This window comes from Corvus cornix, chromosome 3 (genome assembly GCF_000738735.6).
Source record: "Corvus cornix cornix isolate S_Up_H32 chromosome 3, ASM73873v5, whole genome shotgun sequence".
In the NCBI taxonomy this organism is placed as follows: domain Eukaryota; kingdom Metazoa; phylum Chordata; class Aves; order Passeriformes; family Corvidae; genus Corvus; species Corvus cornix.
This window is the reverse complement of record NC_047056.1, coordinates 108,052,444-108,078,678: the sequence shown is the minus strand read 5'-3', so window position 1 is coordinate 108,078,678 and position 26,235 is coordinate 108,052,444. Positions and strand designations below refer to the sequence as shown.

Genomic DNA, 26,235 nt, shown 5'->3' with positions numbered 1-26,235 from the left:
TGCTACACTATTATCTGAACTTAGTTTTGTCTTTGAATGTTTAATTAATATTTTTTAGGGTTGAAAACTTTTACTTTTTTTAAAAAAAAAAATTCTCATATTAATCCTTGAGATAACAATAATTGATAAATACTCTCATACCACAGTAATTAAACAACATTCACAGAAAGTTCCACAGTCAAATGCAGACCAAACAGATCCCAGACATTTGTGCTTTGTTCCCTCCTTTGTCACAAAATGCTGGTGTGACACTGGCAAAGTCACTTGACTTTGCATATCTTCCTTTTGACTTGACTTTTTACATCTGTGTGAAAATTGGCATAATATGGAAAGTGATTTTGGGCCCAAGTCTTCTTTAGAAAATCACTCCAAGAGTATTTTAAAAAATTTGCAAAACTGTGCTCTCTCATTCGCCTTTTGATCTTTGAAAAGTACCATAAGCACCAAGAATATTCTTGAATATAACTGCCAAATAAGAATAAGATAAATGTTAAAAATAAGGTTTCATACCAGCAATTAAAATACAAGAAATGCACAGTTTCTAATAGAAATCCTAATGAAGAACACTTCTTTTTCTAACAGTAGAAGTTCAAGAATACTGGAAAGCCTTTAAAAAAAAAATCTTAGCATTTAATTTTATGCCATAAAATTTAAAATAAAGGAAGAAAATGACTCTTTGTTAATCCTGTATTCCTTTCAGAGGGACGACACATCAAATCAAAATTCTGACTTTTAGGCTTTTGGTCCCTCTTTAAAATTTGCGGTCAGCAGCTGTCAGCAGAAGCCAGGAGACATGAAGAGGAGCAGAAATATTAATCCTGAATCTGTCTTCTCTCTGAACTGACTACACAAGCCCGTAATTCTTATGTTAGATCAGGATAAAAATAGAGATATGGAAATGAAATCCACCACAATGATGATATTATGACACATTACCTAATTTCTGAACATTTTTAAATTTACTAACCCATCATCTTTACCCTGTAACAGCTTTGAGAAGTTTTAGACTTCTAGGCAGAGCCTTTCATCATCTAAACATTTCCCTTTGAACTGTTTTATCAGACTGGGTGTGAACAAACAAGCACAAGTATCAGGACTCTTTCCTTTTTGTGTTTTCCCAGAAAAAGACAGGGTGGGATCCCATTGCTACGCCCAAGGAAAGTGCATACTGTCAGGGCATGAGCTGCAAAATGTTATCAGCACAGCAGGCCTCACTTTACTCTGCATTGGCAAGTTTCTTCTTTGCAAGAAAAAAAAAAAAGAGCGATAAACAGTCACAAGACAGATTTCATCATAACAATATACTATTTAATTTGATAAGTGATTGCAAACACAACAAACAGACTATATACATATTTGCTGTACAAAGTAACTCTCCTTTTTCCACACGTAAGTCCTTTTAAATATGAGCTTTACTAGACTTGTGGGGTCCACAGAATTTTGCTAGCTTGACCCATTGCAGTCCCCTTGAGCTTTGGTCCAGGGGCTGTGTATTTTATAACTTCGTCTCACTTTTTTAGTTTTTAGACATTCCCTTCTCCTAGCCTCTCCTCCATCATCCACAAATTAAATTACTTTAAAAGTTTTCTTTCCCTTCATAGCTCCCCTCTTGATCTCTAAGCACTGGTAAGATGACTTTCAGATGAAATCAAGAGACATGAACCAGTGCTACGCAAATCCTGTATCCTATTGCAACCTCAAAAACGGAAAAAACCTTTTAGATCCCCGATGCTGCTTTCATAGTTATTTTCACTAGTAATTTTCATAGACTCATAGCATGGTTTGGGTTGGAGAGGACTTCTAAAGACCATCCAATCCAACCCCTCTGCCATGGGAAGGGACACCTTCCACTAGACCAGGTTGCTCCAAGCCTCATCCAAGCTGGCTTTGAACACTTCCAGGGGTGGGGCACCCACAGTTTCTCTGGTCAAGGTGTGCCAGTGCCACAACACCCTCATTGTAAAGAATTTCATTCTTATGTGCTTCTTTTAGTTTAAAACCACTGCCCCTTGTCCTTTCAATAGCAAAGGCTGTGGAAAAACAGAAAAAGCAAATGCCTCTATATAATTTACAAGATTCCAAAATGGTTTTAGAACAGAAAGAATGTCAAGTTCTTAAGAATTAATCTAATTAAAGCTGTGCTACACTAAATGGTCAACCAAGATCTAAACTTACAGGCTGAAGGTGGTACTCCTGTCCTTACAGCAGTTTCATGGTTAGAAGATTTACAATCTTAGTATATTTTTTATGAAATCTCACTGCAATTCCACACACATCCAGAATGCTGCTCAGCTACTCTCTGAACCATGCTCCCAGATCACCTTGAAGCAGAGTTAATACTTTGGTCACAGCAGTAGTTAAGTTTTAATTAAATTTTGGTTATGAATGTTATTTTCAGAATAAAACAAGCTGTCAGATAGATGTGGCATACAGAAGTGTCCTGTTTGGTCACCCACAGAAACACAGGGAATCTGCAGTTCATGAACTCCCTGGAAGGTAGGTTACATCCTCATCACTGTTCCATACCTGCTTTCCTCTTATTTTGCCTAATTGCTTTTGGAACTTGTTTGTACATTAAGCCATAAACACCACAGCAGTTCTGCATGGAAATGACACATACCATGAAAGGAAATGCCAATGTCACTGCAGATCTGCTGCCTGGTAATTTCATTGAGTGTCCCTGAGCTTCTAGTTGCTGAGAAGCAGTCCTTCAGACTCTGCATTCTGGTGTCTCTTTCCAAAAGAAGCAGCCCATAATAGATTTTTGCTTCTCCATGCTGAATTTATATGGTAATGACCACATTTTTTGCCTCAGTACGTAATGGAAAGGGGTAAAATGAAGGTAGGACTCTGCACCAGTAAAGCTGAAGCATTTTCTTCTCCCTAACTTCCTACAGTTAAGAGCACAGAAGATGCACGTGGCAGCTGTCTGTTACAGGATCTACAGGAGCGAGGCCCCAGCCTTTGTTGGCTTTGCATGATATTGCTCACAAACGCTGACAGAAACTGTCTTGGGAAGGATAACGCTGAGCAGGGCTGCGTGGCCAACAGAGCGCTGGCTATCAGCAGCTCACAGGGCTTTCCTCCGATGGCTGGGTGTCCCTGCTGCATTGCCTCCTCAAAAAACACGAGGTGCTTGATTGCTGTGAAATCCAGTAAAAGCTTCACCTGTGCAGGTTTGTCAGCCAGCTGAAAGTACTCCACAAATCACGAGAGATCTGAATGCACAGGCAGTGGTCAAATAAGGAATGAAACATAAAAGTACAATGACAATTTTGTTTGGAGACCCCTGTGGTGTAGTTGCATGCCAACATCAAATTGCTTCTACAAGCTTTAGGAGAAATGTGAGATGATGGCATGAGATGTAAGAGGAAGGAAGGTCAAATGAAGTTACAATTTTTATTTTGTTCTCAGATTAACTTGACAATTTCGCACTTATACATGCTCCCACCATATCAAATTTGTGTTTCAAGGCAAACCAAGAAAGCATAATAGCTGAGAAATTTGATTTTGCTCCTTAAATAGAAAGTTTAAACATTGTTATGGAAAATTAAAGCTTCTCCTACACTGTAGTTCCTTTATTTTTAATTCCCTTGTAAGTTAAAACCATGCTTGTAAATTTTCCCTTGCCCAACAGAACAGAAATTGAATACAATGTTTATAGGAGACCATCTTATTTCTGAAGAAACTATTTTAGCACATTGAAAACAACTCTGCAACTGTGTTATGGGCATAAGAAGCAGCCGCGTTTTGTAAAAAGCTATTCGTTATCAGCCGAGTCCAGAACTGAACCAACAAGTAATTTAAAAGCAGTAAGAACAGAGAGCAAAACCTGTGACTCAAAGATAAATGCTACTCTAGGTTTATCTTAGAAACAATGAAATGTAGCTAGTGAGGAGCAGCTTTTGAGTCAGCTTTTCTCTTAACATGGAATTAACACTGGTAATGTTTCTGTTCTGTGAGTGACCAAACAACTGCCTCTTGAAAGCACGAGTGCAGCAGTCACGGTGGCATCCCAGGTCCCTCACACCGAGGACCTTGAGGACTGGTTTCAGGTTTCTTAGTGATATCAGCCCACCCTTGAGTGGAAAAAAACAGGAGCAGGGCTTGCGTGCAGACACCTAGAAAAGCGATTATGAGTAAGGTGGGATACAGTGGTGCTTTCTCAGGATATTCTTCCTTCTGTGAAACAAAGACGGTGTATCTGTGTAACATCTTCAGACTTCTGCCACGGATTTACCCAGATGCTTTCCAAACACAAAAATTAAAGCCCGAACGGGACGTGCCAGGTGTCTGACGATCTCCATGGGCTGAATGCCCTCCAACATGTTGTGGAAGGCTTCCTTACTCCTCTGTTTGGAAGCTGTCTCTTCCCAGTTTTACCTGGTGTTCCCTCAAGAGCCAAGGAGTGGGGGAGTCCTCGCTCACCCTCACCTCCGTCCCAATCCTACCCCGGCGAGCACCGAGTCTGAGGAGGCAGCATGAGATGCCCTCGCTCACATCACAACACACACCTGGAAATCGGGGGTTGCTGAGGCTCCGGGGGCAGCAAACCCCTCCTGCCTCCCGCATCCCACCTGCCTCGGTCCGGGAGGCAGCCCCGGAGGGGACAGGAGGTGGGAAGCGAAGGCGCTTTTCCCTGGCACCGCAGCGGCCAGTGAGTAAATCCCGCGAGGTGCATTCCAGGGAAAACACCGGGGCTGCGGCGCTGCCCGCGGGAAGGGTCGAAGAGCTGTTCCAGGTACTCGCCGAGGCCGCGCACGAAGCCCCGCACGAACCTGGGCGGGCTCAGCGAGTCCGGGCTGCCCCAGCCCCCCGAGCGCCCGCGATGGCAGCGAAACGCCGGCGTGGCGGGACCCGCTCTCGCCCCGGGCCGTGTCCGAGGGGATCCCCAAGCCCCCCGACGGCCGCCCTGCCCCCTCGCAGCCCCCTACCTCCTGCTCGCCCGCCGGGGTGTCCCTCGCAGCCCCCGCCATGGCACCGCGAACATCCCACCCCGTCCGACACCTGCGCGCCCGGGGCGGGGCGGCGGAGAGGAGCGGAGCCGAGGGAGAGCGGGCGGTGTCCTCGCTGCCCTCTCCCAGCGCCCTGGAGGGGCGAAGGCGCCGGCGCTGCCCTCCCGTCCCGGGACGCGGGATCGCCGCCCCGCCGAGCCCCGCGCCCTCCGTCCCTCCCCGGCACCTCCGCGGGGAAGCGCCCGGCGGCTACACCGCCGCAGGGTGCGGGGCTCAAGGACGGGGCACGGGGGTGGAGGGGGCCGGGGCTGTTCTCATCCACAGCCCCAAAACGCCAGCTCTGCCTCTTTGAAGAGATGCGCGGTTTCCCGACGTACAGGGATGTAGAAGCACGCCGAACAGCAACGCTGTCAGCTGGACGGAGCTCACACACCACCCGCCCGAGCAGCTGCTCATTCTTCCTTGAGGGCGGTTAGATATGGTAAGGGGCTGCTCAGGGAGGCGGTGGAGACAGCGGCCCTGGAGCTGTTTAAGGAAAGCCTGGATGTGGCACTCAGTGCCATGGTCTGGTTGACAAGGTGGTGTTGGGTCATAGGTTGGACTCCGTGATCTCAGAGGTCTTTTCCAACCTCATTGCTTCTGTAATTCTGCTGCCCCCGAGCCAACACTCTTATCTAGGATACACGAGTTCACCACCACCCTGCCCCTGGGAAAGTGCTCTTGCAAGCATGCTCTGCATTAGAGGAAAGAAATACAAACTTCATTTTGAAGTATGAATCCTTTCAACAGTGAGACAGCCTGAGAGAAGAGCATTTAACAAAGGCAACAGGACGACTTGTGACCTGCTTGTCTTGGGGAGATGATGACTAATCAATCTCTATGCCCAGGGCTTTTTGGTGTGACTGATTGGAAGAGCTCTGCTACTGACAAGGGTCACCTGGTGGGTACTGGGCTGCAACTGCAAACCATGCCATGAAATACTGACATTCAAATCCCGTTTGGTAAGAATAAATAGAGCAAATTTGCAAAATTCTGAAAAAACAAGGCATTGAAGAATTTTCTAAAAACCAGACCTTCAACTGAGATTGTGGCCTTAATACACCTTGTTGAAAACTCTCTGAAGCTTTTGGGCTCCAGTGGGGGTCTCTAGAGGCTGATGCCAGATGAGCCTCAAAACAGAAAAACGGATTACCCAGTACCAAGCTAAATACAAGATACGCATCTAACATTCAAATTCAACATTTAGGTTCTTTGTTTTCTCTTTACACACTGTCCTCATAACACATCCAATCTTTTTTACCTGCATTTCCATGTTTCTTCACAAAGCGAAAATCGACAGAAAACATTTCCTTTTGTTGTTCTTTTCTTGGCTATTTCAATTTTGCTGTAGAATATCTTAAGGCACAGGGTTTACTCAAAATAGCAAAGGCTTGTGAAGTAACAATGAATAACTGATAGTATTTGTGTGTTTCACAAACTCTAGCACTGATCAAGCCAGTTTTGCTGCTGTTTGACCAATGCACAATTGCTGCCTATAGCACTGAGCAAGAGATTAGGCTGTCCAGACACTACGGGTAGCTAACCAGACTTTACAAACTTGACCAAAACCAATTAGATTTAGGAGAGTCCTCTATTCATTCCGAAGATTTTCTCCAAATTAGGACATAAGTTACTCAATCACAGTTCGTTGCCTTTTTTAAAAGGCACTTTCTAGTCTAGCATGGGATTAATGCAGCCAGCATCACTTCAGACTTTTCAAAGATTTTCTCTCATTTTGTAATTAAGATAATGACACTTTCAAACTGCAAATGCACACTCAAGTACACCAAAGCTGCAGACACAGTTGGTCTTAGTAATGCTGTAATGTAAGTAATCTTAAAATGCTGGTAGCGGACATTGAAATACAAAATACTTACTGCTCCTTCCAAAGGATAGCAAGCAAAATGGATTTACCCACTTCAAAATTTTACACTCCCCCCTTCAATTTCAATCTTACACTAATTATTTCTTCAAATTTCTGTGCTGCAAATGCATGAATAGTAGTACACTGTTACTTTTGATATTTCATGCACCTTGTAGATAGTACATCTGAGCTCACAATCAAGCACATGTGATTTTCTAATACTGTTTTACACTAAGACGAATTCGAAAGCACTGATTAATAAAACGCCCTGTTTAGGAAGCTCTGGGAACTGAGGGTTGGAGCTGTGTCTGTAGGTGCTCTGTCTTTTCAATTTTACTAGTGGATTTGTCTGCACATTTATTTTTGTTTTTCATAAAGGAGTCAATGCAAGAGCAAAGAAAATTTAATTGTACCACTTGCTACATAAACCTGAATGACACAGTAGCACAGGAAGTTTATAGCACTGGAAAGTGTATAAAGGCATCCTTTTCAGAGATTTGCTTTCTGAGGACACTGAATAGGTATTTGCCCAGTTGACTTTCACTTCAAACACACCATGAGAGATGCTGAAGCAAACCAGTTTTATATCCCTGGGAATGAAGGAGAGTTTGAAGCCTCACTACTTTTTAGAATACAAGTCACTCCAATGAAGTAATTTTCTATTTAGAGCAAAACCAGGAAAACCCAAATCCATCTTTCACTTAACCACACCAAAGAAGTACAACCCCAACAACCAATCCTTTGGCACAGGTAGCACAGAGTCAGAACCCACTGAAGGTCCTGGGATATGTCTTACCTGGATATTTTAGTTCCATTCACAATCCCACATGCTTAGTAAACACAGTACAAAATATTTAGTCTTTATGTTGTTTTCTCTTTTAGCAAAACATGGAATAGTTGGCTAAAAACTTTATGCCTTGAGTACATGAATAGCAAAATAAAAGATTTGGATGGAAATAGGGCAAAGTGGAAGGAAAAACTTCAGTTTTCAAGTAAGGATTTTCAACATCTTTGAAACTTGACCACATGCAACTAGTGTCTCAATCAGCTGGGCAGTTCAGGACAGAGGCAGATAAACAGTACAAAACCAACTGTGTCCCTCTAAACATTCCTGCATGGTGATGGTCAAAAAAACTTTAGTTTCTGTGTGATAAAGCTACAAGTGGCTCCCTATGCTAATGAGCTAGGTAGTTTAACATCACCTGATCTGCAAGACACTCGTAGCAGCCCAAAAGAAGCAGAAACCACTTCAACCATTGGTAAGAACAATTCCTTCAGAGCTTACTTTGAGGCACTTCATATACAGTATGCACCAGACTACCTCATTTGTATCTTCTCACACATGCACCTACCACCATGTGAAGGCTTGACAGAACATTATTACACTGCAGATCCTGTGATAAAAGTTACATCATGAAGATTTTCAAGTTAGAGTCCAAATGTGAGCTTGCCTGCAGTATTGCTTGTCTAAGAGTTACTGTGAGAAGAATGCAAACTGCAGCAGTTTACACTATAATGTGAAATGTTTCACTTTAGTCCAAAGTGCAAAAATAAATACTATTTTTCCTTAAAAGGTGCTATCAGTAGTTAAGTCTCAGAGAACTGTTCCACCTAGACCCACCTATTAAATAACTAAGAAGGTTTTACCTAAGGAAATTCTAAGGATGGTCTGCTGTACCATCTGCTACATTATACAGCCAGGCTCTGACCACCCAGTTTAGCTGAAAATACCTCTATTATAGCAGACAACAGCACAGCACCCATTCTGCTCTCTAAGAGCACAGTGCATGAGGATGTGAGGCCACCCACATATTGCTGGTTACATTTTTGGTTTTGCCTAGTTCACCCTGCAGATAGATTTTGGTCAGTTAAAAGCTAATTTGATCTTGTACTATTGATAGCAGTTTTTTGCTCATTCTTGAGCTGTCCATTAGGTGTAGCAGCAGTTTTGTAGTCATTTTCAGGTGCTTTTATCACTAACAGTCTGAAAGGCTCCGTTGTTTTCCGAAGTCTCTGAACAACAACAGCATTTTGCAACTTTGCCTCCTCGAGTGTGAGTGTCTCGTCCTGCAGCTCTCGAAAGGGCAGGGAGGTCGTCAGTGTGAAGGGAACACTTCCCTCAGATCCTTGATACTTTGTTATGAAGTCTCTGACGTGGCTTATTCTGAGAAGAAAGTAAGAAAACTCAGCATTAGAGTTCCAGCACTGCAATCCCCACACACGTGCATAACACAGAGAGCCACCATGGGATAGGAATGAAACCACTTCATGGAATGCCTGACAGCAGAGAACTGCAGCAATATAGATGAGGTGGTATCCTGAAATGCCTGATCCACTTGGGAGGCAAGGACCAAGATCTGCATGCTCTGAGAGTACTCCCAAGGGAACACGGATGAGTGTCTTACTCTGAGCACTCAAATGCAGCACCGTGGCTCAGATGGTAGTTACCCAAACCTACCATTTCCTAACCAGCTGGTGGAGCTCTTACCTGAGGGTTCTGCAGCCAAGAGCTAGAATAAAGATGCCTCCAGTTTGTGGTTCATGTAACGGAACCATAATAAAAATGAAGAAAAAGGGTTTGAAAAAATTATTTGGACAGCTGATACATTAACTAGGTCTAAACACAGTCCCATCCTCTCAAAGCAAGGGCACAGTGAATTCATTAAAGATTCAAGCTGTCTTGTGTGAGCAAGACAGAGGTTTTCCTGTGGAAGAATCAGCTTCTTTCATCGACCAATTTAATTAGAAAATGAAGATGAAAAGATACATCTGTATGAATAAAATTAACACAGTGACAATGTCCATTCTTTGGTCCTGAGGCCAACTGGCAGACTGGCTGCTGGTAAATGCCTAAACTCATCCTTCCTCTCTCCCATGCACAGGGTCTTCCATGAGGTTTACTGTCTCCTGGGAATGGTCCAGGACCTGAGCTAACATCTGAATCATGGCTAGGTATTGACCGAGGAAGTGCTGGCTGGCTTGGGGCAATGCCATCCCAACAGTTTAGCAGCACAGATGCCCAAGTATCCATGCCTTAGCCACACTCACCAGGACAGATACAGCCAGCAAAATAAAAACTAATTCCTGTGCACTCAGGCCTCAATACAGAGACACTGCTTGGTCTTACAAGCCAAGAGCTTGAAAAACCTCAAACAGGACTAAATTTTTGGTTGGACATTTACAGGTGTCTACATATGCATTATATCAAAGTTGATTGGATTCCAAGAGCAAATCAGGCAATTAGCCACCAGCTCCCTACTTCAGGGTGAAAAAGTTCTTTTCCAGGCTCCATACCTGATGCTCCAGGGTCACACTAACCTAGCAAGTGCTCAAGAGGGGACACAACTCGATCCAGGACACAGCTCTGTGCGCTATTCCTACAACTCTGCTCTCCTAGTTGCTACATTCCCATGTCTCAATTCCCCATGCTGCAACACTAAAATGCTTCCCATGCTTCCACTTCAATCTTTCATCAGTAATCAACTCATATCTACAGCAGCAGTTACTGTGGCACCTACACAATCTAGCTGCAAAAAGCTAAAAGTAATCAATTTACCCAGACACTGCAATATACATGCTACATGTTATTAATCTATATGTTAGTTAACAAATAGCTGACTGTCTTCTGCACTGAAAGGAGTCCTGTGTATGCAGTCATTATGCTTAAGGATATGTACTGTAAAAGGATTTCCCTCTAGTTCTTACCAGCTCATACACAAATCCTCTGTACAGCACAAACGTCCTGGTCTTGTGGCAAGGGGCTATGCTATGATGGAATATTTATTGCACACTACTTCAAAAAGAGCATTACACCAGTAAAGCTGTGGTTCTGCTTATCTCAGATGGTTTTTTTCCTCTCAAAAGCACTTAGAAGGTGTTCAAACTGCTATATACTGTGAAGACAAAAAGCTTGTAAATATACTTAGATGTGTGGGACCTGGAATAATTGAGATATTAAGCCCTTCAGTGAAGTATTTATAATTAAAATAGCAATTTACCCTTCAGCAGTACATCATAACAGTGTTTCAGTTCATATCTCAGGCCACTAACAGTAATAAATTAGTACAAGTCAAAGAAAAAGCTACAGTCATTAACCTTCAACAGCTGAGCTTTCCTTCTGACCAGCCACAGATACACAGAGTTTATCTTGACAGCAGCCTGGGCTGTATTAAATCTGTGATACCTTTAAATTGCTTCACAGAGAAGCAAAGGCAACATATTCTTTCCACATGACATGACTGTATAGCACTGGAGTAATTTCTCAAATTCAGATTTGAGAAAGGTCTCTGAAGACAGTAGCTCTACAATTTAAAGTGTTAATCCCACTTTCTCAAAGCTCCTGCATACACGCGCTGTGCTGACACCTTCTGACATTATGCTCATTTCTAAGCCTCTTTGGGAGCCAGAAATTTTATTAATTAAGAATTAAACACACTGTGTGCATTCTATTCCGTCCATGTTGACATGCAGGGGATGAACCTCCCGGCCCAGTGCACCGACTACAGCCCTCCCCAGAGGTTTCTCCAGCTCAACTCTTAAGTCTCTTTCTCCAGCTCCCACCTGTGGTGCTGTCTATGCCCAATGACCAGCAGGCTTTATACTAAGCCATTTGTTCCAGATGTAGCCGTTTTGTGAGAGATCCATCATGTTAAAAGCTATTTCCTCTAGTAATGAGTAATATGTACACCTTAACTTTCACTAACCGACAAAGAACTCCTACAGTGTCCTTAGATTTTCCTTTGTGCTCAGCTATGAGACGACTTTTAACATCAGTTCACTTTCCTCTTATGTTCCTCTCTTGTCAGCTAAAAGATTTCTCAAGATTTCAAAGGTTTTCCAGATACAACTGAAGAACAGTCCAATGCTAAGTGAACTGAGGAAATTAGAGACTTAAGTGTACAGGCATTAAGACAAATAATTCAGATGCAAATACACATGACAGTGGTAAAATAAATCTTACCTGTGAGAAACATTGAATTTCTGAATTATCCTTTCCCCATCAGCTAACCAGATCTGGACATTGGTGATAGGCTCCAAGTCATTCAAGGGTACTAAAGGCAGGTGTCTTTTGTCATCAGGTCCTTGATGATCATCTCTTACTTTAGAGATTATCTTTGGAGTAGCACTGAAAAGAAAAGCCACATGAGGTTATGGCTTCTGTGCACATATGTAAGCTTGAACCTCCCTTCAGACCTCTGCTTCGGAAGCTTTCTGCCCTGTGACAGAGTACACTGATGACTTCTTAGTTTAATAAATATAGGAATACTGACATAAAGATCAGTTTTTTTCTTTCTTCCTTATTTTTTTTTCTACATGTATGCCAATATTTTCACTTAAAGACTAAAACACGCTGAAGAATTTCAGTTTGCTTAGGATTTTTATGAGATGGAAAGGAACTTAAATATCAGAGGATTAAATATGAATATACAAGAGACAAAACTGTCTGAAGATTCTCCATGCATTTTTGTACTCTAATCACACAGGTGAAACTTTAAGGGGGTTGACTATTGAATTTGCATACTCAAAGTTAATTTTCAGCATAATGTGATTACAGTAATTCAATTTAACTGAATGTTGTTAGCCTTGATTTAGACTCCAGCATCATCTATCTCAGCTTAGAAGAATTACTCATCTATCAGAGAAATTGACTTAATGTGAAAAATCCAGACTGATGCACACAGCATTCGGATTTTTTTTTCCTAAGGCACTTTAAGCAGCTGACCCAACCACAGGGGCAAAGATTCATAAAATGACTTGACAGAATACATGGACCTCAGTCCAGCTGCATGGTCTTAAAAAACAAACAATAAAAAAACTGCTGGCAAAAATTTTTATTCTGAAGAAGTGTCTAGACCTTAGTGCTTCTTTCATGACTAAGCTTGTTCAGCATGTACAGTTTAAGTCCTCATTGGCCCTGATCCAATGGGCACATTCTCAGCTCCTGTGAGCATAACCAGATGTTTGCTTGCAGAATAGCAATGATTTAAAGAGTTACCATTTCTCCTCTGAGCTCAGCTGTGGTCACTGACTACATGAGCACCCTACAAGGCAGTTTGCAGAAAAGCTCTCTTAGCACAGAAAATTGGTGAGTTACAGTTTCCTGAGAGAGAAGTGGGTAACTGATGGCCACAGAGTAGCAGTCTTAACTATACCGCACACCTGCTTTGCAGACAAACCCCATTTTTATGCTCTTGTACCTGTCTTAGTTTATTCATAAGGCAGTAAAGTCACAGCTCATTAATTATTAGCTAATGACTTAATACATTCAGGCTAATAAAGCTGGAGTCTTAAGCGCAAGTTTAGTCAGGTATTTCAAAATCTTTTATTGCCCAGTTAAGTGCTGCCCGAACTTCTAGGATATCAGCCAGTAGAGGCACTTTTTATATGTTCCACAGAAACTCAGCAAAAAGAATGAGAATCAAGAAATCTCATTTATTATGAGAGATAATGAGATTCATTCATAAGAGAGATAAGAGATGCTCACTGTGACTGGAGACAGAATTGTTTTGCATTACACAGAAATTAGCTGGGGCACAAGGACTTGGCACATCTGTAAAATATTCTATTACAAGTACAGATGATGTACTACCATCCACCTGCCTCACTATCTCACAGACAGCTTCTGTTCATGCCTGACCTCAATATGAAGTAAGACTTAATTGCCCTCCAGATCAGGAAGAAAAGCCTGAGTTAACACCAAGATAATGTTAAACAGTCTTGCAAGCAGATAAAAAAAATTTAAATTTCAAGTCATACTTCAGTCCAGCAATGCCCAGCTCTTGCTCCCTCCTTGCTCAGTTGCTGGTTCAGACACTGCAGAACTTGTGTGAGCGAGCTGCCTCCAGGACAGCAGAGGCTGCAGGGGTGCTCAGCCGTGGTGTCTGGCTCAGGCTGGGCTGGGCTACATCAGTCACAGCTGTAGCTCAGACAACTTCTTGCATGGACACAGATTTTGGTGTCATTCCCAAACCAACTTCCCTCACAGCCACATCTCCATATGCGGCAGGCACTGGAGGTGATTCTTTCAGTAGCAAGTGTGTGTGAGACTGGAGCCAATGCATTAAATGAAGATTTAAGAGAAAGTTAGAATATCTGTATTCACCAAGATTTCAAGCATTTCTATACGTAAAAACTTTTCTCTTGCAGAACTGACAGATAAAGCCATCTAGTGGTAGGAGATTTGACTAAAGCCAAAACCCAAGAATCTAAGCCTTATTAGCCTGAGATCGAAGCATTATAACTCCTTTTAAGGCTTATTCCTTTTATAAGATTATCAACAGAAGATGTAAACTGGAGATTGCAGAGACATAAGAGCATCCTGTCAATTTTCTGACAAGAAAAAGCCCAGGAGTTAGGTTGACTGATGGCTAAGCAGCTTGACACACAATGCTTTACCCTAATGAGGTTACAGAGCAAGCTCGCTTTGCTACAAGGGATTTCAGTCAATAGTTTAATTAACATGTTTCTGAGGCAGTCTCAAAGATGCATAGATTAGCTCAACAGAAAAGTGGGGTTGCAAATCTAGTCATAATCCCAAACTATGAAATGCATCTGAACCGTGATAGATAAAACAGAATATACCATTAGTTACAGAGGTTCACAAGGTACATCGGAAAATTTTGATAAGTCTTACTTATTTCTCCTGTAAAACAAAAAGGAAGAGGATCAAGCTTGTCTGAGCTATATCAACATATATGCTATTTCTAGATCCTCCAACAAAAGTTTTGAGAACCAGTCAATAGACCAATTCATAATGGTTCATCCATCATAAAATCCCTCCACTTGGAAAGACTGACCAAGTATACACTATTAATTTTATAAGTTTATTTGATAAGCAGAGGTTTAGCTAGGCCATCAACTGACGTGAACTCTTCAGTCATTTGTCTGTCTCATTTCTGACTAATCACACAAGTGCTACTATGGAAAAGGAGTTCTATAGCTTAAAACTTGTTCCAGGTCTCAGCCAGCTCTGCTACTGCCCCACAAAGCTTTTCTGCTGCAAGTGTGGTGTATACATGCAATGGAGATTTATTAACAGCAGGAAGTGAGCACTACTTTATGGACTAGGACCGCTTACAGCTCACGTTTCCAAGATCAGCAAAAATATTTACTTCTCTTTAAGGAAAAGGCTTTGATAGCATAGCACAGAATAGACTAGCAAGAGTAGGAAAAAAATAAAAAATGCTGAGCAAGTTGTAGGATGTCTCTGTACAAGACCTGTCAACCAAAATTCACAGATTAGCATGTTCCTGAAACCTCACCTGCCTACTGGGAAGCAAGATCATTACTTGCTGTAGGCATGGCAGAGCACAACAAGCGACTGAACAACCTACCCAGCACACTGAAGATCTTTTGGTTTTGCTATAAACAGGTCTACTTGTAGATAAAATAAGGTTAAGTTCTTGACCCCCATTTGCTCAGGATTTCTGTGCCACCAAAAGCAAGTCTTGCAGCATCTCATCCATGTCTCAAGGGAAGCTTTTCCCTATTGATTGTATCTACTCGAGCACGGAGCAACTGAATGGACTGTGCTACAGAAACAGATGAAACTCATAAAACAGATACTTGCTTCTCTAAATCAGCCTGGAACCACTCATCCTTTACCTTTATCAGTCTTTTGCTCTGCACATTACCTTCTTCCCCTGCCTTAGCTGTTCCTGCCCAGGTCAGGCTTTCCCCCAGCACAAGCTCTGGGGCTTAGCAGCCGAACCCTTTCCAGTTAATTGAAACAAGCAGTTCACCTAAGGCTGCATCACATCTTAGCAACCCCGGTCTGCAAGCCTGCAGGAACCCCAGGCACTCAGCAGTGCCACCTGTGATGCATCCTGTAGGCTCCTGGTCACTGAACGTGTCCTGTTCCTTAAGCTGACGCCTGCTTTTATTCAAGTCTTGCATGACAGGGATACGTAGCAGATAATGTGGCAGGAGTAAGCAAAAGTCACAGGGATCAAATAAATGAACTCCTGGCTTGTTGCTCTACAACAGCCTTCCAAAATACAGTTACTGTTTGGTTGTAAATCAAGTCCAGTATTAGCACTGGCATGAGTGGCTGACACTCTCCAACTACGAAAGAGACATGGATCAGTGTAAAATGTAAAATGCCTTACTGCGACAAATACATGCTTAATTACTGAACAATTTTAAGAAAAGGAAAAATAACCTCTTACTTCTTCAGTTCCTTTTATGGGATTGTCATACTCCCCCCTCTTCTCAAACTATTGCACATAGAGTTTTAAAAGAGATTCTTTTCTCTAAAATCACAGAATAGAAGAGCGACAGCATTTCAGCTGGAAACAGTTCTGCTATTGAGACCTTGAACAACAAAAGCCAAGAGCATCCTGGCTGTATCAACACAGCCAGTGGATTGTGGGAGCCAATTATCCCCCAAGCTTCATGGAGAGACACCAAGATGCCTGCACGATGAAGCACTCACTCTGTCAGCAATTGTTGGAGGAGAGCAGCTTGTTCAGCCTGCGGAAGAGATGGTGGTGGTTGTGGGGCACCTAAAAGCAGCCTGCCAGGGTCTGCAGGAGGGGGTGATGCTCTTTATGGTGGACAGAAATTCCAAAGAGAGGCACTCAGATTGGATATAAGGAAAAAATTCTTTCCCATGAGGACAGTCCAGCACTGAAGCAGGCTGCACAGTCTCTGCTCTTGTGGGATTTCAAGACCCAATTAGATAAAAGCCTGAGTAACCTCATCTGTCCCCACAGATGACCCTGCTTTGAGCAGGAGCTTAGATTAGAAAACTCCAGAGATCACTTCCAACCTGAATTATGATCCTTCACCAGAGGTATAGTTCCCTTCAGTTACTCAATCATATATCACATCAGTCTACTCACCTTCCTAATCTGTAACCATGTCCAGAAAAGGGATGAAATATTGGCCTTTTTGACGACAAATACACCTTATCTTTTTTATCTTCCACTTTCACTTCTATCTCCTCCTTATCAAAAACTTTTCGTAGCTCAAAAGGCAGTTCCCTTAAGAAAAAAAAACCCAGTCAAAAAAAAAAGTACTATACTGTTTTCAGTATACAAAATAGACTAATGATTAATAACTGTTCAACATTTGGCCTTTCAAGGACGATGCTTTTAAAAAAAACTTCACAGGTATTTACTAAGAGTTAGGTTAAGTGCATACATATTACTTAGAGCTCCTGAACTGCAAATTAACTCCAAAGCATATAACAAAAAAAAAACCCTATTATGCAAGTTGTTGAGTGATGTTCAAATTTACTCAGCAGTTACCACTCTAAACATGCGAGGTGTAGGAAGTTCAGTGTTGCCATACACTGCTGCAAAAGGTTCAATTATTTTATCCCCACAGTAAAACAAAAAGAAAAAGGCTTTTAAACAGGAAGAACTGAGTTTAGGCACAATGTATTTATTGACAAATAAACACAGATCTCAGCTTCTAAAAATTATATTATCGCTAATAGCTCCCCTCTTCAGCGCAGTAACATCACCTTGGTAATGCTTTAATTGTATTAAGCAGAACACAACAATGCCTTTCTTTGTCTCTGAGCTCTGATGCGGACAGCACAATTTCAGGTGGTGTGGCTCAGCTGGCACAGGGGCTTCTCTACCATCAATGATTATGCAGAAACCATCTCATAATTAGCATCTTCACAGGCAAAGAGTGGAATAAAAGTGGCAAACTTTTGATGAATGCACACAAAGGGCTTTAAACAGCGCAGTTAATTGCTGTTACAACAAACACAGGTGAAACCATACAGGAGAAATAGTGTAAAAATAGTGTTTTTGATGGCCTAGCAAAATATGAAAAAGAAAAATATAATGACTTAGTAATCTCACATGCTTGATTGGGAGGTATTAAATTGCATTATCCATAAAATTATATTCTCTCCATTCGTGTGGGGTGAGGAAACAGACTACAAATTAAAGGCTCAAAATCACACTGCTTTGTATGGTCAAACTTTTTTAAAGCAACAATTGCAAACACTAGCAAAAATCAGGACAGCATGTTAACTTTTTAACACAGGCAAAAATGTAAGATGGCTATTAACACAGGGATGAATGTAAGATTGTTATATGTACACAATAGCAAGTTTGTACTTGGAAAAATGTCAGAAATTTAAGACTGATCAGAGTTTCTTGATGCTACACAGAACATCTGTACCCATTTAAGGCTTTTCATCAACAAAAAGAAAACAAAGACCATAAAACCAGAAATGCTCAACCCCTTGTGCATTGAGTTCATTAGTCAAAATACCATTTGATTTGTAGCTCTTATTGGGCACTGATTTATTCTTTATTTCATTGTGTACCTGCTGTGCCCCCTGCCAACACTGGCTTTTATCTATTCATCAGCAACTGTACAACTACTGCCACTGAGAGCTGTGTCAAACCTGTTGATGTTCCAACAGCCATTAGCACTGCAGGAAGGAGACCGGCAGGGCCTGTACTCCTACAGGGACACTGCAGTGCAGCAAAGCCACGTAAAAAATTTAGAGCATAAGCTAAGCGCTACCCAAAGCACATTAACTCTGGCTGGTTAAGAACACAAAACTCGCTTACCCCTTTTTAATGGACTCCAAGAATTGCTGGTTTGCAACATCAGTGTAGCTCCGAAGTTCGCTGTCATTTACCGTAAACCCATTTTTCCAAAGTTTAATGATTACATCAACCTACAGAGTAAGAACGATTCTCATTATAACACTGATGTAAAAGAAGCTTGGTATACCCACATACCCTGTGATTATAAATCATCCACTTCATAGACTAAAAATACTGAGAGCAGGCTCACTGTAATCTGCCTTGGCCCCATGCCAACAGGCAGGGCAACTGCAAGGGGTAAGTGACATTTCTAAGTATCTTCTGTCAATCCAAATTAGAAACAAACCTTCCCCCAATCATTTTGGCTTCCTAGGTCAAGAACACTCCTTCAATTCAACAGAGGAAAAAAATAAAGGGCTGGACTATCACAGCCAGCTGCAACTCTTCAAGAGCTAATTTGAGAGCACACATGCCTGGTGTTGGAACACCAACTGCCAGAATAGTCCAGCTGGGGATTTATTAGGGTAAAGCCTTGTTCCGATCATTCAGGAGGATCTTCTCAAAGTAAAGGCATTGAGATGATGCATGCAGAAGCCTTTCACTCAGGAAATGAAGCAAGTATCAGAAAATTTACTTTCAGACAGTCATATGCTTCTGTTACCCTGGAATTCCAGGGTGTATTCAAAGCTTTGGTGGTTAGGGGAATGAAAAAATAATTTCTCAGTAATTCCTTAACTTTGCCAGAAATCATCCACTACTCCAACTTGTAGCTTTTGCACTGTTTACTGAAATCTCTCCAATTGTAAGATGGATATTTGGGATTGTATTTTCATACTAATGCAACATGCCATTTAAGGAAGCATTTAGTTATTCAGGTGCCTGAAATAACATTGTCTTGACAGATACTCAGCCACAGATGAGGTATAGACAAATGCAGAATTCAGCTGGAAATTAGTTTGAACTAGGCTGACAAGTTTGGAGGTTTTTTGTGATTTTTTTTGTTTGGTTTTTTTTTCCAGTTTGACTTGCTAGGTGATTGCTACATAAATAAATAGCATGTGCAAACTCCTATTTAAAATAAATAAAATTCCTTCTCTTTCAGTTGGGTAATCTGTCAAAAGAAGAAGACAGCACTCAGCAAGATTAGATTCCATCAAAAATTCCTGTGTCTCATGGCACCAATGCATATGGAAAGAGTTCTAATTATGGGAAGGCTCCTCTACAGTGAGCCAGTATGCAAATTTAACATGGACTAACTATTCCACACCAACTTCCTATTTAAGCATTGACACAACTAATGCCATGGAGCACTATTTCAGGACTGCAATTTAAGGTATTGTTCCTGACATTTCATTTCTTCCAGGGTCAGTTAAGGATCCATGAACATAATTTCTAGCAATGCCCACTCCAAATTTCTTCTGTCATCTTTTCTCCCTCCCCTTACCAGTCTTTGATGAGTAACAGAAAAACATGAAAAGGACAGAATCACTGAGATACAAACCCACTCTGAACATCCCACTACAACCATAATTATATGAATAAGAGCAAATGAAAAATATTTGGGCTATGCCTCTGCATAAAAAGGCTGCAGCTCCTTAAATAACTTTCTTATGTAATAGTATTTGTCATTCCTTGAACTCCTGCACACCTCACTCTCCTTACTAATAAAGCAGAAGTGCACTAGCCAATGCCAGCCTTGGTTCTAGAATGACTCTAAACCCACTGTAAAGCACTCAGCAGCAAAGGCCTGGCTTACTGGGAGATGGGAGGTTGTTCCTACAGTTCTCTGAATTCTGTGTGCACTTTTTTGGTGATGTACTGGAGAAGACTGCATCTGGCATCTATTTTCCAGAATAGTCCTGGAGGGCTGTTGTATCAAACATGAGTATTTTTCTTCACTGCCTACCTGGTTCTTGACTGTGGTTGGGGGCACACACATAGCACCAACCTTCTGAGCTTCTTCAAATAGGTTATCTACAAAGTAGTCACAGTTTTGTTCTGTACCGTTCAAAATCCGATCATCGGTTCCCGATTTACACACCCTGCAGAAAAAATAAGCAAAAATGACTCCTCAGAGGACACCTTAGAAGACAAATAGGTACCTCAGAAGCTCAGTACCAAGAAATATGGAAGCCACACTCCCCTGTACCCAGCTGCTACAAAACATCAGGTCAACTTTGCATTGTGCCTTTTCTACAGACCTCCTACCAATCTCTAACTGCTATTATTTCCACTTCAAAAGCACAAACTAAAGAACATAATCAGAAAAGATGAACAAATCTATGCAAAGCTTCTAAACTTGGTACCAGAGCAAGGAATGCAAGTTAGATGATTCATATTTCTAACCATCATACACCTAGTTGCATACCAACGAAGGGCTTTCCTTAAAGCATTCCTGTGGTACAAGCTTGGGTCCCTTTGCCGCAAGTTTTAAAAAATACAAGAAAATTGTTCTAGGATTTACACCTCCACCCCCACTTGAACCTCCCCATTCCCAGCACCATCCCAGAACCACCATGACTGTTTTGGAAAGTGCATTAGGGCAACTCAAGCGACTCAACACCGCTGGAGCACACTGAAGAAATACACTAGAAGCCTTCAACACTGTGGAGACTGCCAGGGTATTAAAAAAGATGCATCAACCACATCTTTTTATAGAACACTGTATATGTGACAGCTGTTTCTGTTAGATTTTCACCAGTCAAAATGCAGAAATATGCAACCTGAATAAATGATTATCTCAGTACAGGTTCCTTGCACAGTAAGAACATTCTTTTGTCTTTTCATAAACATTGCAGGAGTTACTCCTACTGGAGATTCAGAAAAGTCTATTTTAAGCAATTCAGAAAATAAAAATCCCAGCTCTTGAAAAAATATCCAATTTTACATAAAACTCTACACTGAATTCAAGAGCAGCAATGCTTACTGGAATGGTAATTAGATACATTTGCATAAAATGGAATTGTTTGCAGTGCATCTATGCAACACTAAGAATCCCTGGAGATTAACATCTTAAACAAAAGAAAACCTCAACAACTTTAAAGAAAAAATTTCAAAAGTGTGCTGTCCCCATTTTACTTTTCTAATGGAACAAATGAAACTTGAAGCATTAATGTAGCTATTCATTATGCTTTACCTCAGAAACAGAACTGGAAAAGCAAACACTTCCACATCAGATGCAGAGCTGCACAGTGAGTTAGCAATTTGAAGGGCCGCCTTGCTATTTTAAATAAAAATATTTACACAGCTTCATGCATCTAGGAAACATTTTAGGTATGTGAAAAATCTTCCAGCAAAACAATAGAATTTTTTAAATTTTCAGTATATGTGGAGCAGATGAATGCAGTAAAAATACTGTATTTTAGAATTTAACATAAAGTTTGAAAAGTAATGACAGGACACACAAACAGCAGCAGGAAAAGAAGAGGAAAAATGGGGATGGGAGAACTGGCACCTACCATTCTTTCTTTACAGTTTTGATATTGTCCATGTCTTTCATTCTGGTGTTTCCCCTAATTACAAAAAGAAAATGGTGTAAAACCAAACAAAATACCCATCACACTTTGCCTCCTTTTGTAGCTGAAGCACTCTCTATATCTTTTTCTGTGCTGATAATACATTTAACCAGAAACCTCAACCTCCCCCCCCACCAAGTCTCCAGATGGTTCTTTGTTTTCCTGCAGTTTCTAATTTAATGACACATGAACCACGCATCTGTTCCAGACGTTCAGAAGCAAGGTTACTTTTTCATAAACGTACAAAATACATTCCACAATAATCACAGTGTGTTGTGAACATACACGCTCATACTTCTGCAAAGGAAGAAAAAATATCACATTCCTTTCCTGAGTGGCATGGTTTAAACTTCCCTGGTTTTACATAGCATTATGAGATAATTGCAGAAAAACTGCAGTGCCACTGCAGGCATTTGAGTGACCTTCACCTTAACTGTGCATTACTTAAAGGGGCAAGATTTGTCAGGTTCCCCTTCCTATCTTACCTCAAGACATTGTTGCAGCAACTCAGAAACTGTGAGTTACCATTCCTGGCCTACTGTTAGCTGACAAGAAAAATCCTGGATTTGTAAGTATTAAATATGCTATAGGATGAGTCTGCTGAGTCAAAAGAAGTGAAAAATCCCACACTGATCTCATTACAGTCACTTCTGAATGCTTGGGAAAAAGTCACAGAAAGTCACAAAAAGCCAGAAATTTCCAAAACATCCTCAAAAAACCAAAATCACTCCAAAATTGGAAAAGCCCACAGGAAAATGGAAATTTTAAGTTGCAACTGTGTTCAGAGAGTTATCCCTGACAACCACGGGTTACACAGATGATGTTCTGCTCCTGGCAGGTTCAGGACTAAGTCATGACATTGTGCCTGTCTTTCAGAGCATCAAACTGAAGCAGTGATAGCCATCACACTCCTGAACAAAGCAGTATGCAGAGCACCACTAATACATATTTTAAGTGATCTTGAGATCTAACTTAACAAGATGTGAAATTTATGGGAAAACAACATTCACTGCAGCACTAACCAAAAAAAACCCCACCACATGCAGTACTAATTCATGCTCCTTGGGACTTTAATATTGGTATTCTTTCAACCTGGAAGTTAAAATCCTTGTGAGAGACGTTCTACGGAAAAATATATAAGCCTCAAAAAAAGCCCTGTAAGGGTCAGCCTTAAATTTAACTGGTGCTGTTATGCATTAAGTCAAAACATTATGTTTTGCACATCTTTGACATGTCACACAAGATGAGGTTCCCCCCCCCCAAAATGGTCTGCCAGAGCCCTACATCTATCAGGCAAGCCCATGCTAGTACCTGATGATGCTATATGTATATCTGTCCATTGCTCTTGGAACTTTGGACTGCACTTGGGAAAAAAGAACTCTCAGTATCAAGTAAGCAGAGTGAAATTGGAATGCTTACAAAGTGTAATTTTTTCAAACTTCTCTCAAATTCAGTTTTAACACACTCTGGCACAAAGGGTTTTTTTGTGTTTAGCCCAAAGTAATTCTTTGTGGTTTGTGTTAATGTGCTTATCTTCTAATCTTTTACTCCAGTAGGCTGCTCCCCAAAGCAACAAGAGCCACCTCCTGCCATCTGCTTTTGTTGATCCTCTGTGACTTGTCATCAGAGCTGTTAAAAAGAAACAGACACAATAAAGCAGCTCTTCAAATTAGCTCTTTGGCTACATTAGGCTGGCCTCAAATGGGCATGAATAGTATTCAGAACTGGTCAGCTGTGAAAGCTGCTGTTCCTTCTAAAGTACAACAGCAATTACACTTAGAAGAAATGTTTGTGTTAATCTCTCAAGGTGAAGAATCATCCTATACAGCATATTGATGTTTATTATGGCCAAAAGCCATTAGGACATAGTGATCAGAGTGCACTGCAAGTGCTTTAGCTCAGCATGTCAACCCAGCCAGCACAAACCACCTCCTCTCACCAACTTCTGACAGACATCCCTAATTGGCACTTAAAATGTTAAGAATTTTGGTACGTAATTTTTGCGTCAGTGGCAAAAGGTACCTCAGAACTGAACTACCACCTCCAGAAACTAAATTTAAAACATGGGAAGAAGCTGCAAATGCCAGCAGCCCACCACAGCTACATCTATTAACTAGTGTTAGGATACTCCTGGCTATTCCCACACAGCCCCAGGGGCTTTCCAGCCCCAGGAAGATGGGCCACTGACCCAGCAGTGGCCTTTCACAGCCAGAGCTTCCAAACAGGCAGCCCTCAATAGGCATATTCGTTTTGGCAAATAATTTATGCTCAATACTGTTGAGCCCACATTGCCAGTTATTTTAATACAAGAAAAACAAAACAGAAACTACCTGTGAGGCTTTCCTTGGTGTGAAGGGCAGCAATACCCAGAGAAGCACATGCAGCCCCCTGCCCTGACAGCCTGCTAACCCCTTACTAACTTTGGCAGAACAAACTCCTCCAGTTGAGAGCTGCTTGCAGCACAGCACAGTCTGCCCCTGCACAGAAATTACAGCTGAAAATTGCACTGTAGCCACAAAGGGACAGGAGGCTACAGAGAAATGGCAAATGCAAATTAATAGCGAGATGAGCATCAAACCTAATGGCCTGAATGTGACTGATGTGCTCAGGTACAAAGCACAGCATTCGCACTTCCTCTCCAGCTGGCTCAAGGAGCTGTGCACTCGGAGAGAAACCTGTCCCCAACCTTGATGTCCAGGTGTTAGGAAGATAAATTACTTGTCCGTAGAATTGCCTTGTTAAGGCTTAGGACTTGACATGCTTCAACGATCTTAGACCTAGGGGGAGGTTAACAAAGCTCGGGATGAAGGATGTACCAGTGATAGTGGACACAAAGAACGCAGCATTCACAGGCCACAAGGACATTGGGTAGAACTTCCACGATAAGGAAGAAACTAATAAAGCCAGCTCAGCAACTGTGTTGAAATCACTTCCAAGTGGGTAAAAGGTAATTCCGGCAGGGCAAAATTGTGACCAGCAACTCACACACCACCCTCAAGAAAACCCCCTATCTAACAAAAGAGAAAGGCTGAGCACGCAAACTACTTAGCATGAGAAGCAAGGGAGTAATTTAACCGATAAAAGAGAGAACACTCATTAACAGGAGAACTATGTAAACTTGTAGCCAATGAACATTAGTGCCTTTGCTTGCTAAAATGTATAAACAGGGCAAAGTTTTGATAGTCGTCGCGCTGGCTTTGTGGATTTACCATCCAGCCCTTCTTTCCGCTCAGAGCTGCAAAAAAATCAAGTACCTTGGCTCTGTGCGTGGATCATGCACAGCAGGTCGAAGAATCTATTTTGGGACAACTCCGCGGCTGCAACACCGGAACTTACCCGCACCCCGAGAGCCAGGCCGGGCACACGCTCCGCGCCTCCCGACGGTACCAAACCCGCCCGCCGAGCGCGGCCCCCGCCCCGGCGGCCAGCCAGGAGGTATTTTTAGGCGATGAGGCAATACCGCGGTACCGACGCGGAGGCGGAACGCCCAGACCGCCCCGGGAGGGGCCAGGCCAGGCCAGGCCAGGCCAGGCTCCCCGAGGGGCCGCTCCTGCTCCGGGACGCGGCCGATTCCGAGCGGGGGCTGAGCCGCCGGGCGGAGCAGCGGGGAGGCTCAGCCCGCCCGCCTCAGGGACAGCCGCGGGCCAAGTCCGAGCGCCGGCAGGAGCCGAGGAAACGCCAGCTCTGCAGAACGCGCTCCCCTTGCCCGGCCTGTCCCCGCAGCGAACTCACCCGCCCGTCGCGGAGCGCCCAGCCCGGCACCGGCCGCCCGCCGCGGAACTCCTCGGTGTCCCGCCTTGAGCGGCGCAGGCGCGGCGGCGCCGGGCGGCGCGGGCAGAGCTCCGCCCCGGTACCGCGGGGGGAGCGAGGGGTGTCCGTAGGGATTCGCACCCGCTGTGCGGAGGAGGGGGGGGAACGCGGCTTCCCCGGGGGCTGCGCTGCCCTACTCTGCCCTGCCCTATCCTCCGGGGAGAGGCGAGGGCTGGGGGTGTTTGTGGCCCGACGCGGCTCGCCTGAACAAGCCGGACCGCCGCACCGCTGCGGCGGTGCCCGGGCAAGACCTGGTGCGGCACAGCAGAGATAAACATCCCTGCCCGACCTGGGAGAGACTGCGAAGGCAGCTCTGTCCCGACTGCGGAACAAAGGACGCGGTCTGTGTGTCTGTCTGTCAAACCGCGGCATCCACAACAGTGGGGAATGGTCCCGGTGTCTGGGCACCCACCCGGCCCTGGAGTGGCCCCGCGTCCCCGGCTGGAGCAGCCGCACTCTGAGCCCTTTGGAGAGTGGGGAATGGCTCCTTGTGCGGCGAGCGCTAATTACGGGCGAGTGTTGACATTTGTGAA

General features: G+C 42.8%; 2 protein-coding genes across 4 annotated transcripts in view; both read right to left on the bottom strand.

Moving 5' to 3' along the window:
- Nucleotides 1–5,041, bottom strand: part of MFSD2B (major facilitator superfamily domain containing 2B) — a 58,577-nt gene extending 53,536 nt beyond the window's left edge. The window contains exon 1 of the mRNA XM_039568411.1: nt 4,935–5,041. Coding sequence (XP_039424345.1) covers nt 4,935–4,976 — 42 coding nt within the window. The 5' untranslated portion in view covers nt 4,977–5,041. The remainder of the gene's footprint in view (nt 1–4,934) is intronic.
- Nucleotides 5,042–7,243: 2,202 nt separating this feature from the next.
- Nucleotides 7,244–25,711, bottom strand: UBXN2A (UBX domain protein 2A). Of its 3 annotated transcripts, none has more exons than XM_039568410.1 (7): nt 25,625–25,711; nt 21,836–21,889; nt 20,284–20,419; nt 18,399–18,508; nt 16,701–16,841; nt 11,819–11,983; nt 7,244–9,022 (listed from the first exon to the last, which is right to left on the bottom strand). In XM_039568410.1, the coding sequence occupies exons 2-7, from the start codon at nt 21,874–21,876 to the stop codon at nt 8,734–8,736; spliced, it is 882 nt and encodes a 293-aa protein (XP_039424344.1). In that variant the 5' UTR covers nt 21,877–21,889; nt 25,625–25,711; the 3' UTR covers nt 7,244–8,733. The 3 variants fall into 3 exon arrangements, with proteins under 3 accessions (XP_039424344.1, XP_010391564.3, XP_010391563.3); XM_010393262.4 differs by lacking the exon at nt 25,625–25,711 and adding an exon at nt 25,229–25,618; XM_010393261.4 differs by lacking the exon at nt 25,625–25,711 and adding an exon at nt 25,147–25,234.
- Nucleotides 25,712–26,235: the final 524 nt, after the last annotated feature.

Excerpts from the sequence above, each read along its gene's own strand:
- UBXN2A (XM_039568410.1), bottom strand. The coding sequence starts at position 21,876 with ATGAAAGACATGGACAATATCAAAACTGTAAAGAAAGAATG. Across the intron at positions 16,842-18,398 it reads TTGGAGTCCATTAAAAAGGG|GGAACTGCCTTTTGAGCTAC; the intron begins GTAAGCGAGTTT and ends TTTTTTCTTAAG. Across the intron at positions 11,984-16,700 it reads CATGGTTACAGATTAGGAAG|TGCTACTCCAAAGATAATCT; the intron begins GTGAGTAGACTG and ends TTTTCTTTTCAG.